General features: G+C 43.6%; 1 protein-coding gene across 2 annotated transcripts in view; it reads right to left on the reverse strand.

The window, feature by feature from the left end:
* The window catches only part of LOC126252982 (ATP-dependent translocase ABCB1-like), a 251,623-nt gene that overhangs the window by 105,919 nt on the left and 124,517 nt on the right, over positions 1-21,187 (reverse strand). For both annotated transcript variants that reach the window (XM_049954010.1, XM_049954009.1), the window contains 3 exons: positions 13,968-14,192; positions 12,910-13,035; positions 4,811-5,014 (listed from right to left, as the gene is read on the reverse strand). In XM_049954010.1, the coding sequence (XP_049809967.1) occupies positions 4,811-5,014; positions 12,910-13,035; positions 13,968-14,192 (555 nt within the window). The remainder of the gene's footprint in view (positions 1-4,810; positions 5,015-12,909; positions 13,036-13,967; positions 14,193-21,187) is intronic.

The following is a 21,187-nucleotide window of genomic DNA, read 5'->3' on the forward strand; positions in this document are numbered from 1 at the left end:
ACCGCCACTTCCCAGCAAATTAGGGACACTGTTGCTCCTGGGGTATCGGCGAGGACCATTCGCAACCGTCTCCATGAAGCTGGGCTACGGTCCCGCACACCGTTAGGCCGTCTTCCGCTCACGCCCCAACATCGTGCAGCCCGCCTCCAGTGGTGTCGCGACAGGCGTGAATGGAGGGACGAATGGAGACGTGTCGTCGTCAGCGATGAGAGTCGCTTCTGCCTTGGTGCCAATGATGGTCGTATGCGTGTTTGGCGCCGTGCAGGTGAGCGCCACAATCAGGACTGCATACGACCAAGGCACACAGGGCCAACACCCGGCATCATGGTGTGGGGAGCGATCTCCTACACTGGCCGTACACCACTGGTGATCGTCGAGGGGACACTGAATAGTGCACGGTACATCCAAACCGTCATCGAACCCATCGTTCTACCATTCCTAGACCGGCAAGGGAACTTGCTGTTCCAACAGGACAATGCACGTCCGCATGTATCCCGTGCCACCCAACGTGCTCTAGAAGGTGTAAGTCAACTACCCTGGCCAGCAAGATCTCCGGATCTGTCCCCCATTGAGCATGTTTGGGACTGGATGAAGCGTCGTCTCACGCGGTCTGCACGTCCAGCACGAACGCTGGTCCAACTGAGGCGCCAGGTGGAAATGGCACGGCAAGCCGTTCCACAGGACTACATCCAGCATCTCTACGATCGTCTCCATGGGAGAATAGCAGCCTGCATTGCTGCGAAAGGTGGATATACACTGTACTAGTGCCGACATTGTGCATGCTCTGTTGCCTGTGTCTATGTGCCTGTGGTTCTGTCAGTGTGATCATGTGATGTATCTGACCCCAGGAATGTGTCAATAGAGTTTCCCCTTCCTGGGACAATGAATTCACGGTGTTCTTATTTCAATTTCCAGGATTGTAGTTCTATTATACTTCTACTTTGGAATCAGACTATGGTTTCTCTAATTTGATACGATTTTCGAATTTTACTAGCGTTATTTTGAGGGACCCGATTTTAGGAAATACTTTCAAATTTGCTGTCTGTAAGAAGTTCGAAAATTATTTTTTATAATAACTTTTAATTACATTTTCCAGGAGTAAAATATAAATGGTGTAAAACATTACAAATCAAATTTTTTATACTTCTGAAACACAACTTTTTACTATTTTCTATTTTAAAAAATTTAAAAAACGAAATTGGGATGTAGCTTTGCGTTACGTCTGTGGAGGTGTTAATTTTTAATTTTCACTAGCGTCGTCCAGAACCGCGCTGCCTGTGTGAAATGCTGCACTGACTGCATTATTTTACAGGCGTTATGAGATAAGGAAAATCAAGGGCCATAAAAGGTAAAGGGGCGTCGTCTTTGATCAATGAGAGATATAGCAACCCTGAGTTCATACAATAACAAGGGCCTTGTTGTAACAAGGGACGTAGTTAGAAGTTAAGTCAGAAAGAACTTGTAGAATAAGTACACACCGCAATGAAATGGAGTTCGTCTAGAAAGAAGCCTTCAGTACTGTGCATAGAGGACGTAAATGCTTTAGAAGATGATAGTGTAGACTAATGCGAATGAGACCTTACACGTAACATAAGTCCTGTTTTTTACTGGTTACGGAGATACAGCTGGTAAAATGTAACCCAAACAAATATTCACAGAAGGTGTTAGCAACGGCAAATGAATAAGTTCAAAATTTGATAAATTCCACTTTCCCCTCGAGTGAAAATTCAAATTCTCTTGACAAGACCATTTGTAAATCTTCCGAGGTCGCCTTGGCGTTGTTTTGTAAGATCAGCACTGTTCGTAATACAAACGATCAATTCGTCTCTTGTGTTAACTTTTTCTTTGTAGATTTCGCCCTTCAAATGTCTCCACAGGAGAAAATGTGCAGGGGTAATTATCAGGGGACCTGCATCGTATTCGAAGCTGCGAATATGGACAACCATCAGCTGTATAAAGCAGTCACGAAACCGGATTTCCCGCTTATCGTGAGCGGTCGCTTTACAATTGGACTAGCCGAGCATGCTTCACGGCCAGATCCAAACTTCCATATGTCGTCAGCCATATGTCTACAACCTTTATTCGTACATCCATTAGGCATATACCCGTACAGGGGAGACATTTTAATCGAAAGTCGCTTGCCCGATGTCGGCGAATAATACGATATTACAATGCCTGTGTTATCAGAAGTACGATGCAAAGTTCCTTCGGATATGCATGCATCTGTCTAGCCAAGAAACGTAACCATTTCTGCTGGTCCATCTTCAGACGAATATTATGTTTGCGTGCCGCGTGAGAGGACGACGACGAGAATGCTACAAGAACAAGACATTGGACAAAGCCAAAGCAACGTCTTCCAATATTGCTGGAAGCTCGTTTACGAGGCCCTGCAACACGATGGGGAAACACAAGAGGACCAATCAACTGACTATGAGACAATACCACACGTTTACGATGGTGGAATTTATGAATATCAGCTTGAACATAATCACCTTCCGTGAGTATTTTTTGGGTCACATTGAAATAGCTGTATCTCTGAGTCCCATAGAATAGAACATTAGTGATGGCCGTCGTGTCTGACGGTTGCACTGGCGTCATCCTGGGCCGGGAAACCGGGGCCAGAGGCGCAGAGTGGCGATAAGCACGAGGAGACGCCTGATTCCTCCAGGACACGCACAAAATGCAGACTGCGTGCGAATTTTTCTGGCTAAAGGCACTCTGTGGACAGTTGGGAGAGGTCAGTGTTTCTCCAGATTTCACGATCGGGTATGCATGTAGAGATAACGTTCAACTGTGGTCTAAGGCGGAGACTATTGGATATTGTACGATAGTAGTACAGTGGATGACCTATGGACAGCAAAGGGTTAAGGCTATATTTCTGCTGGACGTGCCTGCATTTCTAGCTACGCAGCCTGTTGTGGATATTATTGAAATGGAAAAGAGCGTTTGGGGTCATTGGCCGGTAGGCCCCTTACGGGGCAGGTCCGGCTGCCTTGGTGCAGGTCTTATTACATTCGACGCCACATTGCGCGCCGGATGGGGATGAAGTGACGATGAAGAAGACAACACAACACACAGTCCCTGAGCGGAGAAAATCCCCGACCCAGCCGGGAATCGAACTCGGGCCCGTGAGACGCCAATCCGTCACGCTGCCCACTTTTTTTTATTGGATCGTTGTGTTTGGTCGTTGAGGACGTCACACGACATCCGGTCAAGTTCGTTTGTTGATCCTTCCACTCAGTTTTTTTATTACAGAGACCAACCAGCTCTCGGACCGAACACGCTGAGCTACCGTGCCGGCCCACTCAGCTATCGGGGCGGACGTGGATAATATTGATAGCAAATCAGTATTCTGTTAAGATTTTGCCACTAACGATTGTGATTTCATCACGAAATTTACTCTATTAGGAGCAGTTATAATTCGTATGTTAGATCGGGCCGTTTCTCACTTGGCCATAATCTTCTGATTATATGTATGTCACATGCCACTCCTGGAGATGTGGGATGAAGTATTTCTGCGTGATACAAGCAGAGTCATTTTAAAGGTTCGCACTACAGTGGCAAAGATTCAAATGTAGATGTATGAAGAAACGTGTTTAAGCGTGCTGAAGGTGTATTCTTCAATTTAAGAAAAAAAAGGCGTTCGTTCTTTTGCTCATGCTGTTAGCACACGACATTTGAGCTAATTTTGTGTCCAGAGGTACCAGATATTTGTTAAATTTCTAGTACTATGTGACTGACCACTCTGCTATGGTTCTAAAAACTATCTGGAGGAGATTAGTCGCTCAGTGTTGTTACTGCAATATTATCGCAACTTGAAAAAATTCTGCGGGTACTGCCCTTAGTGATATTGGTTTCCAGGAACTAATTACGGTTGTTTTCAGATTATGTGATGAAATGGCTTATATAATGTAACGTTCGTGCATCTCCAGTGAATACCGCCAGTAGTACATGTCTGGCGCCATTTGCCGCTTTGCGCTATATGGCGGTTGTCTACGTAGCAGGTATGAAGCTACTGAGGTGCATGGGTTACCAACTAAGCTGCCGTCAAAGGAAATTTACTAACCTCTGTCAAGTGTTGGCAATTTAATGTAACCTAAGGGTTGTATGTTATCTCATTGTGACAGTACCTGAGGTGCTTTCATTGCTTGGTGTACGAAGCGTGGACATAAATAATAAAGAAAAAATTCTTTAATTGTTGTTTCATTGTTACTAGAAAATTGCGCCTGCTATACGGAGTAGTGAAAATAATAGTTATGGTTTTACAGTTTTTCTTGTGAAGCAGGTTGGAGTAAATTTTAATTGTTTAAGTGCTCATTATACTTTTACGGTTTTTGGGTTAAGTAATTTCAAGTAAAATAAAATTTTAAAAGGAAGCCTTTCTATTTGGTTGCGAGTTTTCCTGAATTATTGAACTGAAAGTTATTTGTTATATATGCACTGGGACATATAATTCACAGAAGCTGTCCCCGAAAGGCAAGCTTGTGATTAATGGTTTAATAATTTGTAATCACTCATCAATGTTTAGTTGTAATAAAGATCTGAAACGGTCAGTCCGCCTTTCTAACACAGAGTCCTAGCTCCATATTATCTTCCGGTACGTCTGTAACCAATAAAATATTAGATGTTATTTGGAATGTTTTATTCGAATTAGTCACATCGTAAAATATTTGCTGTTCCTCTTCACACGGTTTATATTTATATGGAGAGAGTGTCGACAGTGTCATTAGAGAAGCGACAGAATTGAACAATGGAATGAAACCGCAGTTTAGGTCCCAATATTAAAGGGAAAATAAACCGACGAGGCTACCTGCGGCAACTTGGAGATGAAATCGTGGGCGTTGGCCATCTTGGCAGCCTCCTCGATGTCCTCCATGGTGCAGGTGTCCCACCCGTAGCGGATGTTCTCCGCTATGGTGGTCTGGAAGAGCACCGGTTCCTGGCCCACCACGCCGATCTGCGAGCGCAGCCAGCCCACGTTCAGCGTCTTCAGGTCGCGCCCGTCCAGTTGCACCTGTAGGGCAAGGATGAGGTGCCGTTGCTATTCTGCATTCTCTTCTGTCAATCCCAGCTACTCCTCTACACATACAACGAGTTCCCGGAGGAACGGTCAACTTTCAGAGGTATTAAAGTAATGATATTCGACGCAAAAGGCTTCATATACACATATGCCGTATTCCGAACGGTTTCCGATATGGAAAATATTTAACATAATTATATTTTTCCCTGAGACATTTTAGTCTCTTTTTTACCTGCGATAGTGATTGACGCAGAAGAAATGGATTAAAATTTGCGCTGCAGCGAGGACTCGTACCCAGGTCTAAAAAAATGGTTCAAATGGCTCTAAGCAGTATGGGACTTAACATCTGAGGTCATCAGTGCCCTAGACTTAGAACTACTTAAACCTAACTAACCTAAGGACATCACACACATCCATGTCCGAGGCAGAATTCGAACCTGCGACCGTAGCGGTAGCGCGGTTCCGGACTGGAGCTCCTAGAACCGCTCGGTCACAGAGGCCGGCGTACCCGCTTGTTAGGCAGAAGTGCTAACCACTACACTGCCATCCACAGCACTACGGTTCACATTGCTGCACGAACTCCATAAGTTGAGTGCCCTCCCCAATACAAAATGCAGTTATATCTTCTGCTTATTTCCCCTTACTTTGTCACTACTGCCAGGGTAAGAAACCCGGGTTCGAGTGTTAAGCGCAGCATAAATTTTAATCCATTTCTTTTGCTTCAGTCATTTTCGTATTTAATATATATATATATATATATATATATATATATATATATATATATATATATATATATTTGTTTTTGTACTAGCGGCACGCACATGTGTCTTATCTACCCTAGCTCTTTGACGTTTTATCCCATTGCTTTCAACCTCTTTGCTCTGGATGTCTTTCTGCCACTAAACTAGCCAGTTGAACGCGCAGTTGTCCATGGCGTATTGTCAGTGAAGTAGTGCGAGGAACTGAGAACGTATCAGAGAGCAGCGTCTGTTAACTATGTTTGTACAAGCGCTGGCTAAAATTCCATTCATCTACACTAATGAAGAATATGCAGATTTCGTGTATGTTTAAGGCTTCTGCGAGGGTAATTCTCCTGCTACTGAAGAAGAACACCTTCGGTGCTTTCCAACACGTCGAATTCCTGATCGTAGAGCGTTTACCAGAGAGCACATTGCGTGAAACAGGTCTTCTACCATGTTCCTATTTTTCTTCTAAAGGTATAGCTCAATAACCTGAGCAATGAGGTCCTATTGCCAGCACATAGTGGCTTTCCGTACGTATGAGTGCCCCCACGAGCAGGTGTATGGCGAACATCACATGCGGAAATCTTATACCCGTTTCACAGATAGCGTGTCCACAGTCTTCACATTGACGACAATGCCGCACGACTAGAATTTTGTCACTGGTTAAGTGACAATCTTCATTTGTTTCGATCGATTGTGTTCACTGATGGAGCCACGTTTACACAGAATGGAATCAATAACACACCTAGTAATCATTGATGGTCCCAGAAAAATACACAGGTTAGAGGAGAAAACAATTTCCAAGTTACGTTTTCGATCAATGTCTGGTACGGCAAGATCGGTAACATGTTGATAGGTGCAATCATTTTAGAAGAGAGAGAGGCGGGACAGAATTGCCGGAACAGAATTACTTACATTTTTTGTAAACTTCTTCCGCAGCTCGTGGTCGTGCGGTAGCGTTCTCGCATCCCGCGCCCGGGTTCCCGGTCTCGATTCCCGGCGGGGTCAGGGATTTTCTCTGCCTCGTTATAACAGGGTGTTGTGTGATGTCCTTAGGTTAGTTAGGTTTAAGTAGTTCTAAGTTCTAGGGGACTGATGACCATAGATGTTAAGTCCCATACTGCTCAGAGCCATTTTTTTTTTGTAAACTTCGTTTGTTGAACAGATTGAGGACGTTCCTTCGGCCACGCGAACTGCAATGTAATTCCAACATGACAAGGCCACTCCACATTTTACCAATCGTATGAGCCACAATCTGAATCGCAGTTACCACATTCGCTGGTTTCGTCGTGGCAGTTCAATTAACTGACCACCAAAACCGCCAGACCTTACGCCATTACTGTTTTGCTTATGCGTTTTGATGAAGTCTGAGGTGTGCAAAGAAAGATGAATACTCGAGATGAACCATTTGGTTGCATAACGGACGCTGCTGTTCTTATTAGAGGATGTGCAGAGGCATTCACACAAACAACGCAACAGTTTTCCTAAGGGTACGCAAATGCACTGAAGCTGACGGTAGGATTTTCGAACATTTGTTATGAACTGTAAACGGCTGTTAAGAGCAGTGTACAATAATGTTTAGAGGTGGATGTGTTTAAAATATGTTTTTCATTTAATACTTTCTGAAACGCGTCTTGTAATGTTTACTAAATGTTGGGCATGTGGATATTGAATAATACAAAAAATAAATAATACTGTACATTAAATGCGTTCTATCCCAAAAACCATTCGGAACAAGGCATGTTCATGAATACTCACCAATCTTTCTGGGACACCCTGTACACGTCATAACAGTTAATAAATGAGCAAGTTCTCCAGACTGTCTTCAACAGCTCTGCCGGATAAGAAGTTGTTTTTCAATCAGTAAATGTTTTGATGTGGCGTTTTCCATGTTCAACCAGACCGGTGGCTTTATTCATCATTTCATGGTCATGGACACGCAGGTCGCCCAATGCAACGTCAACTGAAAAGACTTGGTACTTGGCGATCGAACATCTCCAGGTGGGGGGGACTTCCGGCCATCAATGCCATACGATCCTGTCAAGTCGTGCAAAAAGTTTTCCACTGCAAGTTTCACAAGACACCACCACATTACAACTGCGTTGTGAGGTGGTACAAGAAAATCGAGGAGAAAGGTTGTTTATGAGGTGCAAAGTATTCGGGCTGACCTGGCGTGTCCGTGTCAGGACAGTGGACCGTGTGATGGAAGTGACGTTGCACGCTCCCACAAAGTCCACCTATCTCGCTAGCGTCAAATAAAACTTCCCTCGGCCATACGAGTGGAAAATCCTTCTAAAGTAATTAAGAGTGAAGCCGTACAAATTACAAATCCTGCAAGCAATAAGCTTTGACGATACTTTGCGCCGTCTACAGTTCTACATTGCTGTGTAGAATCATCTTGATAATGACGACTTCGCAAACAAATTAACCTTCAGTGATGAAGCCAGTTTTCATCATCCAGGAAAGGTCAACCGACACAACACATTCATATCGGGGGGGGTGGGGGGGGGGGAGGCTGAAAATCTACATGCCATTGTCGAACACGTTCTTTATTCCGAGAAAACTGTCAACTTTATCACCTATCACGACATGCTGAAATTTTGGCCCATGTCAACAACAAGTCGCCCCTACCCACCTGCTCAATTTTTATGAGGTTACCTGAGTGGGACGCTGCCACGTCGCTGGACAGGCCGTACTGCGGCTGCTGACCTGGCGCTGCTCGTGCGGCCGTGACGGTCGCCGGATTCGGCGCCTTGCGATTTTTTCTTGTGGAGTTATACTAAGGACAGCGTCACGTTCCGTCTTTACCACAGAAGCTCGAAGACTTGAGACATCGCATCGTATCAGCTATTTTTACTATCGTTCCTGATATGTTGTATCGCATATAGGCAGTACTGGACTACCGATTAGTTGTGTGCCTTGTGATGAAAGGCGGACACGTAGAACATTTATAAAGACTGTAAAAAAAGTCTGACAACTTGGCTCTTTCACACACTATACCATTTGTTACGTTATTATTTGCCATTTAGCTGTACCGATTTTTTCAAATGTTACATGTACTTACCCCAGTGTACCCAGAACGAATAAGTCCATCGCTTTTCGATTTTTGTTCACTTTAAGTGGACAATGTTGCGGATTTTCTGAAGTAATTTTTAATGTTTATTGCTGCCAAAAATAACACCGAGTTTACATTATTTATAGATGGAACCGTAGATACCGAAAATAACAACGATTTTACATTTTCTTATAGATGGAACATGGCATTGGAAAGAGCCTTCGACGACCACTCTGACTGTATAGCATGTGCGTAATTTGATCCAGTAGTAATAAGATAACAGCACCGCAAACCACTGTCCAGCCGTCTGGAGAAGTGATCCCACGAGCTGGCCGTGGTGGCCGAGCGGTTCTAGGCGCTTCAGTCTGGAACCACGCGACCGCTACGGTTGCAGGTTCGAATCCTGTCTCGGGCATGGATGTGTGTGATGTCCTTAGGTTAGTTAGGTTTAAGTAATTCTAAGTTCTAAGGGGCTGATGACCTCAGATGTTAAGTCCCATAGTGCTCAGAACCGTTTTTTTTATCCCACGACGTCTGCCCTACTGTGCCAGATGTAAACAAACACGTAACACGAGGTATTATGTGGACACTGTGGCAGTCCAGGTGGGGAGTGTTTTGAACTATGGTTGCATAAGATACCGCTAGAGGTTGGGACTGAACTACCACCGCCAACCGCAGCAAACAATTGCGCTGTAGGGAATACCAAATGCTTTGTATTGTCCAGTTTGGTTTGCGTTGTCGATTACTTGTTTTTTCCCTAACTCTGAGATGAGTGAAGAGACTAATCCTGGTGCAGGCCGTGCGGTTCTAGGCGCTGCAGTCTGGAACCGCGAGACCGCTACGGTCGCAGGTTCCAATCCTGCCTCGGGCATGGATGTGTGTGGTGTCCTTAGGTTAGTTAGGTTTAACTAGTTCTAAGTTCTAGGGGACTAATGACCTCAGAAGTTGAGTCCCATAGTGCTCAGAGCCATTTGAACCTGGTGCATAAACGGATTCGAATGAGACTCTCACCACAAGAAAAGAAATCAACGATCCCTGTACCCGTTATGTCAATTGCGCTTTCGTGGAAGCACAGAACGCAGACGTAGGAAGGCAGTTCTTCGAGACGGAGGCAGAGCTTATTCCCCGCACCGCTCCTTTGCCCTCGCCAGTCTAAGTTTGTTCACGATCGCGGCCGACTGCCACGATATACAGTCCCCATAATACAGTTCGTGTGTTTATTACCGGATCACGATATTATTGCACCTGACATCACGTGGCCGTAGCCGGAAACATGCGGTAACGCTGAAGTAGATCAGAACAGTGGCGACTAAGAAAAACGCATCGTACTGTGAATGATTTCAAAACAGCGGTCGTTATACTATCAAATGTTTGAGAGTCTCATAAAAGTCGACTGAAGCACCCTCACTCCAAGTTGCGATAATATTAGGGTCACTGACACCATTGCGCTTGAAGCCCTTCAGTCTGTGCACTGCCGTGAAGCTGTTCAAGCTTTTACAATGTGTACCACAGCTATGTGGGTGTATTCTGAGAGGTATCCTGGTGGTACCAAATCCTCAAGATCTTTCTTTCAAACATCATAAAAAATCAAGGAACTAGACGTGTGAAGGATAAAAAGCAAGTAACATGACAGCGGCGGTAAGACAGGATCCAAGTGTCACTACGAGGCAGTTTGAAGATCTACGGTTCCTAAGAGATATTCTGCACCAGTTACTGGAAGGCACCCCACGGGACGTAAGGCAATTCGTATGGTACAAACATGATGGACGCCCAGTCCATTTCCACAGAAAATTACAGGCCTTCTTAACAGAATAGTGGGAGATTGGTCGTACGGAAGACATTCGGCACGTTCATCAGACTTTTTTATTGGTGGGGAACATTAGGGCAAGAGGTCTACACGAAAACACTGACTGCTCCTGTAGAAATGAACTTCAACGTATGAAGGGTGTGTGTTGCGATCAGGCAGACGAAATTCAACGTGCAGTACTATCTCTATTCGGAATCGATTTGACAAAGGTCAACATTTTGAGATTTTTATATGGTAGTCACAATAGTAAACACACTAGCCGTTCTGTGGTCACGTGTTTCCTTACAGTTTGTGCATTGGGACAAACGTTTGCGGGGCCTCTCCTGACAGCGGGGCAGTGGTTTGCGTCGCTGTTATCTTGTTATTTTTTGATCAAGATCCACACGTCTAATGTCGTTGAAGACCTGTTCGAAGACTTTTTCCAATACTAGCGAGAAACAAAGCGGTGTTATAATTTGGTAGTTAAAGTACTTGCGAACGGCGGTAATTTTGCCACATCGTTCTCTCTAACCTAGCGAAAACGAAATATTTACTCGTCCTCGTTATGTCTCTGAGGCCTGCTTCGGCTACTGAACTCTATTTACATTTATTTATTTTTTTCGCATGTGGCAACTTCTCACTTTGGGCGAAAGCAACAAGACAACAATTCGTCGACGTACACGGTGCCTTTGTCTGACGGAGTTGCAGCTGGAAAGTCCCCTGGCCTACTGGGCAGCTTCTCGAATTCGACAACGGGAAGTGTGTAAACCGACGTTGCTGTGGGATCTCTGACCACGCCAATGACAGTGTCACTAAGTTTTAAACGCTGTCGACCTTACCTGTGCTCTCGTTAAATGTGTCCTTCCAAATGAAATCATTTCCATTGCAAATGAAATGATGCATTAAAGCAAATTCGAGGTAGGTGATGGTGCCTGAGAATAGCTTCTAGTTTGCCGCATTAAAGGAAAATCGAGACAGGTTATAGCGCCTGAGTACAGCTTCTAGTTTGCTCCCGGAACGATCAGTTTTGATATCCTTCAGGTACATTCACTGTGACATTCGGGTTTCCTACGACTCGAATATAGTGTGCCAGTCACACACAATAGACAGTAAAAGCACTGGACGTTTTCTTCTATGGTGAACTAAGGAGCTAAAATCTAAATCTACGTCTTTACTATGTAAACTACAACGCTATGAAGGTTATGACAGAGTACTTCCTATTGTGCGACGTATTTGAGTTTCTTCCCGTTTCATTTGCTTATGGAGCGTGGGAAAAATGATTGCTTTGATGTCTCTTTACTACCTGTAATTAATCTCGTCTTCGCAGTTCCTGCACGAGATGTACGTAGGAGCTTGTGGGATATTCCTAGATTCCGCACAAAATACTCGTTCTTGAACCTTTGTGGGCCGGCCGCGGTGGTCTAGCGGTTCTGGCGCTGCAGTCCGGAACCGCGGGACTGCTGCGGTCGCAGGTTCGAATCCTGCCTCGGGCATGGGTGTGTGTGATGTCCTTAGGTTAGTTAGGTTTAAGTAGTTCTAAGTTCTAGGGGACTTATGACCTAAGATGTTGAGTCCCATAGTGCTCAGAGCCATTTGAACCATTTGAACCTTTGTAAGCAGGCTTTCGAGAGGTAGCTGACGTGCATTTTCAAGCGTTTGTCGTTTAAGGTTTTTCATTTTCACGACACTCTCCTGTGGACAAAAAACTGTTACCATTCATGCTGTCCTTCGTATTTATTCTATATACTTTTTTCGTCCTATTTTGTGTTGGTCCCACACACTGGAAAATATTGTAATGTCAGTCATACAACTGTTTTTAAGTAATCTCCTTTCCCAGTAACTTACCAATGCAAAATTGTTAAGGCTTTCGTGGCTCCATCCACCCTTGCTGTATCTGCGACTTACGCTATGTCATCATTGCATTCCATTAGGAGGCTCATGCCTTTAAAATTACAGGACCATTGTCAGAGGACCAAATTAACTAGACGGCTCAGTCATTGGTTAAGATACCAGCGATAATGATGATGATAATTACGGTAATGTTGATGATCACCATCTACATCGTCGTTTTCACTTTATTTGTTTGTTGTGTTTTGTCTCATATGATTCTTTTTCGACTACCTCGTTCTATCTTAACTATCTTTCCAACCTTAATTCCCCGTTAATCCGTCTTAATTTTTGTCCACCAAAGACGGAGACGAGAGAGAAACGTTATTCTCTAGGGGACATCTGCATTCAAATTAGTTTCTTGTCTGCAACGTTCGAATAAAGGCTAGGAGAAAACAAAGCTGTGTGTGGTACGCACTTTTCCTTGCAGAGGGTCATAGAAGCGCTGTATCAGCTGGATACACGTGGACTTGCCACAGCCGGAGCTGCCCACTAGCGCCACCGTCTCTCCGGCTTTGATCTTGAGGTTCAGGCCTTGCAGGATCTGAAAATGTGAAATATATCTATTTATCCTCGGAGGTAAATATGAATAATAATACCGTAATGGAGTAAAATACAGGAACACCAGCAAATGATCCACACTTGATGCAAATACAAACGTCTGATCTTCGCCAAAAAAGGTAGTGTACAATACGTAAATAAGTGAAAAGATCTAATACTGCATCACAACATCGGCGACTGATGTCTGGAACCAGTCATAAACGTATTTTAGCTACATCGGTCATATGCGTCACGTTGTGTGGAAAACATGTGTGACATTGAAATTCAATGAAAAAGTTTTATGGAAGTGTTATTAATTAAATCAGATATCATCCGACAGATTGTCGAGCGCTGTTTGTCACTCTGGGAACCTTCCTTAGCTGTATTAACGGAAGAAATAGAAAAATTTAGACGAGGTCAGCGCGGTTCCTCGTCATTTTTTAGTCACTGGAAGGGCGTAAGAAAAATGCTAAACTGGCTGTAGTGGGAAGTGGTACAACAAAGACTATACATCGCGGAAAAGCTTACTCTTAAAATGATGTAAGTAAATATTCCGAGACGCATATGTGCCCCCATCGGATAGCTTTAAGTGGAGACTGAAGTTGTTTGAGCATGACATTTATATATTCAACTCTAGTCGCTAATTAGATATGTCGGATATTGAAAATAGCACTCCGTATAGCACAAACTTGCATTTTGTTAAATGACGCGATCAATCTAAATTATCTCTTATCTTAACAACTGAACCGGTTTTTTTCAACAGTTTACTTTCCCGTTCCACTAGTTACTATTTATCTTTCCTCTCTACATAGAGCAATAATGCACTTCGACTGTTTAGCAGTATACGTAAAACCTAATGTCACTGTTCAATACGATATGAGACATAACGAATGAGTAATAACTACTTTCGGTTTCGAAAGATGACTGTGCACTCACCCTGACGCCCTTCCGTGAAGGGTACTCGAAGTGGACGTCTTGGAAACTCACATCGCCGTTGACGTCAGACGGGCGCTCGCCCTCTTCAGACAAGCTGTCGATGGGCGACTTGCGGTCAATGACGGCGAAGACTTTGGCAGCGGCTCCCCTAGCCGTCGAGAAGGCCTCAATGAAGGGCGACGACATACCGAACATCCAGGAGCCCATCATGACCGAGTAGAACACCTGCAGCGGAAACACTCGCGGTAATAAGTAACAGCATGCAAACAATTACATAGTGGCTTACTGTGAACACGTCAACTTCATTCTGTGCATTACAAGTGCGAGATGCCTCACCTTCAACATAAAATATTACTCCCTGTGGCGGATTTTTGTTCCGTTGTGCCTGCTAAAACTAAATCAAACCATGGATCAAGTGTAAGTACAAAATAATTTGAAGCCATTTTGACTATTTTTCGACCGTGACTGTCTCAATAAATATGTAAAGGTTTTTTTAAATTACCGCTACCAGTTACAAACTTCGTCAACTGCTGTATTAATTATTTATTTAGTGACATGATTCGAGGTAAACCTCATCTTCAGGCTAAATGGAATTACAAAAACAACTTTAAAATAAGGCCGTACAGATGTTACATAGTCTTTTCGTGAATGTTGTGGTCATCTTTTTTCTTCTGGTGTGGCAGTCTTGTAGTGATGCGCTAGGGTGCCTCCATTCTCGTGCCTCTTCTGTTCACTGTTCACAAATTGTCACTAACATAGCAGTAACTTGGAAACACGATCACAGAACTGTTTGTGATCGTGTTTCGAGGTTACTGCTGTGTTAGTGACAATTTATGGACAGTGAGCAGGAGAGGCAAGGAAATGGAGACACCCCAGTGCATCACTACGAGACTGCCACACCATAAGAAAAAACATGACCACAGCATTCACGAAAAGACTATGTAACATCTTTATGACCTTATTTTAAAGTTGTTTTTGTAATTCCATTTAGCCTGAAGATGAGGTTTACCTCGAAACATGTCGCTAAATAAATAAGTAATACGATAGTTGACGAAATTTGTGACTGGTAGCGGTAATTTAAGAAACCTTTACATAGTACAAAATATATGTCGAACGAGTAAATGCTTTTTTTTCTCAAAAACATAACAAAATCAAAATATGTACTAAAAAGTACTTAAAATATATATCAACATAACAGAAATCAAATTCGTGCTGAAACGTACTTAAAATCAGTACCTGATAAGGCCGTAACGAGCTAGGATGAGAGACTTTGTTCAGTTTAGAACGTAGAGTGCCTAGTCAAACCGTAATGTGGAGATGTGCACAGGACGAATGTGCGCACCAACCCGTACAATGTGCCCTTTCTTTTCCTTCCTTTGAGACACCATTCACTGGCCCGAATAAATTAGCAAACGGTTGTCTGGCTATTCCCCACATCACACAGACTGTACGCTGAAGCGCCAAAGAAACTGATATAGCCATTTGTGTGCAAATACAGAGATATCGAAACAGACACAAGACAGCGCTGCGGTCGGCAACGCCTATATAAGACAACAAGTGTCGTTAGATCGGTTACTGCTGCTACAATGGCAGGTTATCAACACCGAAGTGAGTTTGAAGGTGGTGTTATAGTCGGCACACGAGCCATGGGACACTGCATCTCCAAGGTGGTAATGAAGTAGGATTTTTGCCGTACGACCATTTCACGAGTGTATCAGGAATCTGGTAAAACATCAAATCTCCGACATCGCTGCGGCCAGAAAAAGATTCTGCAGCAACGGGACCAACGACGGCTGAACTGAATCGTTCAAGGTGACAGAAATGAAATCCTTCCGGAAACTGCTGCATATTTCAATGCTGGACGATCAACAAGTGAAGTGTCAGCATGCGAACCATTCAACGAAACAACATCGATATCGGCTCTCGGTGGCGGAGGCCTACTCGTGTACACGTTGATGACTGCAGGACACAAAGATTTACGCCTCATCTGGGCCCATTAACACCGACACTGGACTATTGATGACTGGAAAAATCTTGCCCGGTCGGACGAGTCTCGTTCCAAATTGTATCGAGTGGATGGATGTGTACGGGTATGGAGACAACTCGTGTATTCATGGACCCTGAAAGTCAGCAAGGGACTGCTCAAGCTGATGGACGCTCTGTAATGGTGTGGGGCGTGTGCAGTTGGAGCGTTATGGGACGCCTGATACTTCTAAATACGACTATGACTGGTGTCACGTACGTAACATCATGTCTGATGATCTGCATCCGTTCATGTCCATTGTGCATTCTGACGGACTTGGGCAATTCCAGCAGGACAATGCGACACCCCACACGTCCAGAATTGCTACAGAGTGGCTCCAGTAACACTCTTCTGAGTTTAAACGCTTCCGCTGGCGACCAAACTCCCCAGATACGAACATTATTGAGCATGTGTGGGCTGCCTTGCAATGTTCTATTCAGAAAAGACCTACACCCCCTCGTACTCTTACAGATTTACGGACAGCCATGCGGATTCATAATGTCAGTTCCCTCTAGCACTACTTCAGACGTTAGTTGAGCCCATGCTACGTCCTGTTGCGGCACTTCTGCGTGTTCGAGGGGGCCCTACACGATATTTGGCAGGTGTACCAGTTTCTTTGGCTCTCCAGCGTATATTCGGATCATTAGACTCAATCTTCAAAATTCTGTGCGATAAGGGTTTAAACCCACTAAACTTTCCTTGGGCCTCTGACTGCTTCGAAGACCTTTGCTTCTTCGTTTCATCGTAGAAAAGGGAGGTTATCAACAAAAAAACTGGGTCACAATACATATAATAAAATAACGAAGGATCAGTAGGGTTGTACGTCACCTAGACAACGAGATCGCTGGAGACGAAGCACAAACTCGAATTCTTGTTTGGAGAATTAGGAAGGAAATCGGCCATACCATTTCAAAAAGATCATCCCGGTATTTGGTGGTATTTGCCTGGACCTAAATCTGGACAACCAGACGCAGATTTCAACCGTCGTCCTCCCGAATATGAGGACCATTGCACCATAGAGGGTGAATGGGTTTAAGTGCAGATATTCTCGTATGTAGTACGTTCGTATGTGCACCCATCAGTGTGTTGGTTGTTTTTTCTCTGCGTCAAACAGTCTTCCCACAAACATGTCGCAAACTTTACGACCTGATGTTTTCTGCACAGCTATGTCTGCAGCATTAAGTGGACTACGCCTGTCAGTATAGACTAACCGCTTTAGGTTCACGTGTCAATACTTCAACACTTAACCTGCTGCCCAGGGAAAAATAAACATTAGTGACTTGCTCTTGACACATACACTTGGAGGTACTAATCAATTTAAAAAGTATAACTTGTAATAGCTGTAGTTACTAGTCTGCAGATGACGTAAATACTAATGTAATACTGTTGAGTACACCATCCTCTGTCACTAACAGAAATTTCTGCATAGTGACTTGCTCTTGACACATACACTTGGAGGTACTAATCAATTTAAAAAGTATAACTTGTAATAGCTGTAGTTACTAGTCTGCAGATGACGTAAATACTAATGTAATACTGTTGAGTACACCATCCTCTGTCACTAACAGAAATTTCTGCATATATACCTCTTACTCCCTGTATAATAATGTAATATAAACTAGACAAAATACAGAGAAGAAAACACGCGAATAAAAAAAGAAATAAGAATAACCAGTGAACTGCGTGCACTTAGCAACCTCAAATTTCTTAACGGCTAAGGCGTCACCGGTGCCTAACTCTAGCTTCTGCGCGTTATCAACGTCACCTAGATTCATGGAGGGCAACAACTCTGGCTACAATGTCCGAATGAAGGACAAAAAGAGGTCAAACCACGACAGTGCTTTGTTTACTGTGACTGCCGTAGTATCAGCCTGTTTACTCTGCACTTGATAGCTGATCACTGCTGATTCGTTTGCTCTTTGACTTGACATCAAAGGTGGTGTACTATTTCCTTTACCCCAAATTGCCATGGCTGCCCTTTTTGCACAATCTTGTGCCCACCGGCAACTATCATACAGAGATTGGATTCCAATGTTGTGCGATTCTTTTCATTCCCTAGGAACATGTGTTCGGCTTACACAATAGTGTGGGGCACAACTGAAGAAAGCGAATGCGACGAGTGGCACTTGTTAGGAAAATAAAAACTATACAGTTGCACTAGCAACCTATTGACCATAATTTGATTGTGGGACTTAGTTTCTGGATTTCGTTGGTGGGGAGATATTACTTCGTACCCCACAATGTTTGTGATATGACAATGATAGTCGAGATTATCTGAAAAACGGAGACGTTAACACCGATTAAAGCCAATGGCTCTTAGACCACTGTTAAATGTTTGTCCAGCATTACGATGGATAATGTAATCTGGTTGTTCGCTTTTATATCTGTGGCACCTCATGCGTACTCTATCATCTACTACGTTCTTTTGCTACTGAGTCTCGTCTGAAAACACTATTTGTTTCTGATGGGAATCCTTTTATTCTACATTGACGGTGTCTTTGTAGTTTGCGAAATCTGTAGTTTTGTATCAGTTATATCTCGCACAAAGGTTGAGGTATGTCTTATCCTGTATCGACGTCAATTTTTGTGATTCATGAACAGGTAGACTATTCTTTCCAATATCTTGTGCTTGTGTCTTACCAGCAAAGGCCAATGTGGCATTGGTACAACTCCTATGACCTACAGTTTTACATTGCTATTAATAACAGTGGCACAGGTGTACCACTAATCCCATTCAGATTCTCTAACATGGTAGTAGTGCCCCTGTGGTGTTGCCGTGTGACAGTGTTCATGGAGACGAAACATTCGTCCACTATCAATTCGTGTCGTATGGTGGCACCTCACTTGTCGGTGCGTTTATATTCTTAGAACGCTATCGCAGAAACAGCTGCAACGTAGGGGCAACAACAATTCGATTTTCAATACTTCGCGTAATTAGTGACTGAATTTAAAAATATGAAATCTCATCATGATATTCGTGTCAAGAGGTACAACCTTATGTTAAAAGGTTGAGAAATATTAGAGCTGTATTTAATCTATCGTTTCTGAACACTGTAAGATCGAAACTTCCTGGCAGATTAAAACTGTGTGCTCGACCGAGACTCGAACTCGGGACCGAGTTCGAGTCTCGGTCGGGCACACAGTTTTAATCTGCCAGGAAGTTTCATATCAGCGCACACTCCGCTGCAGAGTGAAAATCTCATTCTGGAGACTGTAAGATCGTTTGAAAAAATTTAGACTGAACTTATTTCCAGCTTTAGCCAGCTTTCTGAACCTATAACGACTAATAACTACTGCTAGAAACTGTTCGTTTGTCCTGAGGCAGCTTAACTGACGGAAACCATTCCTAAACTTCTCTCTTACGTGCTTAAAGGCAAATATTTTACGCATTAACTGTTTTGTAAAGTATTCAGACGTTTCAAGCTGTTTTATACATGGGAATTCGATTGTTTAAAGAATTGGGGATTTACTAGTTGTAATACAAGAGACGTTTACTAGGAATGGCAATATAACAAGTAGACTACTACAGTCAAAAACGGGATTCGTGGCCAAGAGAAGTCTCCTAGTGTCAAACACAGACCTTAATTTAAGGGAGAAATTTCTGAGGAAGTACGTTTGGAGCACAGCATTGCATGTTTGTGAAACACAGACTACGGGGAAACCGAAACAGAAGAGAGTTGAAGTATCTGAGATGTGGTGCTACAGAAGAATGTTGAAAATTAGGTTGACTGATAAGATAAGGAATGAGAAGGTTCTTCGCAGAATAGCGAGGAAAGGAGTATATAAATAACACAGGCAAAAGGAAGCGACACGACGATGGGACATCTGTTAAGACATCACGGAGTAACTTCCATGGTACTAGAGGGAGCTGTCGAGGGTAAAAACTGTAGAGGAAGACAGAGACTGGAATACATCCAGCAAATAATTGAGGACGTAGGTTACAAATGTTACTCTGAGGTGAAGGGGTTGGCACAGGAGAGGTTCGTGGCGGGACCCATCAAATTGAAAAAAAAAAAAAAAATCTCCACGCAACATTCAGGATTCTTCTGCGACCCATTAAGTAAGATTGACAGTGAGGCCACTGCCTAATCACCAGAACACGCTTTGACTGTGCGGTGGTGGCTCATGTAGGTACCAATGACGCGTGTCGCTTTGGATCGGAGGAGATTCTCTCTGGTTTCGGGCGGCTATCGGAAATGGTAAAGACTGCTAGTCTTTCTTGCGAGATTAAGGCGGAGCTCTCCATCTACAGCATCATCGATAAAACAGAATGTGGTCCTTTGATGCAGAGCCGTGTGGAGGGTCTGAATCAGTGGTTCAAGCGGTTCTGTGACCGTGTCAGCTGCAGATTCCTTGGCTTGCGCCATCGGGTGGTGGGTTTCCGGGTTCCGCTTAATAGGTCAGGAGTCCACTACACACAGGAAGCGGCTACACGGGTAGCGGGGGGCTGTGTGAAAGGGACTGGACGGTTTTTTAGGTTAGTGGGTCGCAGGGAATCGCAGAAAGGGCGTCCGTCTAGAAGGGGGCAGGTAAAACATAGTAAGTTAGTTGTAGAAACGATCGGTATTGTAGTTGTAAATTGTCGTAGCTTTGTTGGGAAAGAACCAGAGGTCCAAGCCCTAATAGGAAGCACTGAAGCTCAAATCGTTATAGGTTCAGAAAGGTGGCTAAAGCTGGAAATAAGTTCAGCCGAAATTTTTTCAGACGATCTTACAGTGTTCAGAAACGATAGATTAAATACAGTTGGTGGTGGAGTATTTATTGCTGTCAGAAGTAGTTTGCCTGGTAGTGAAATTGAAGTAGATAGTTCCTGCGAAATAGTATGGGTAGAGGTTATACTTGATAATGGGACTAAACTATTAACTGGGTCGTTTTACCGACCCCCGACTCAGAAGATATAGTTGCTAAACAGTTCAAAGAAAACTTGAGTCTCATTTCACATAGGTTCCCCACTCATACGACTATTTCAATCTACCCTCGATATTTTGGAAAAATTATACGTTTAAAGCCGGCGGCAGGCATAGAACGTCATCCAAAATTGTACTGAATGCATTCTCAAAAAATTATTTTGAGCAATTAGTTCATGAGCCCACTCGAAGCGTAAATGGTTGCAAAAGCATACTTGACCTCTTAGCAACAAATAATCCTAGACAAATACTGAGTATTGTGATGAATAAAGGGATTAGCGACCACAAGG

The sequence above is a fragment of the Schistocerca nitens genome, chromosome 4 (genome assembly GCF_023898315.1).
Source record: "Schistocerca nitens isolate TAMUIC-IGC-003100 chromosome 4, iqSchNite1.1, whole genome shotgun sequence".
In the NCBI taxonomy this organism is placed as follows: Eukaryota; Metazoa; Arthropoda; class Insecta; order Orthoptera; family Acrididae; genus Schistocerca; species Schistocerca nitens.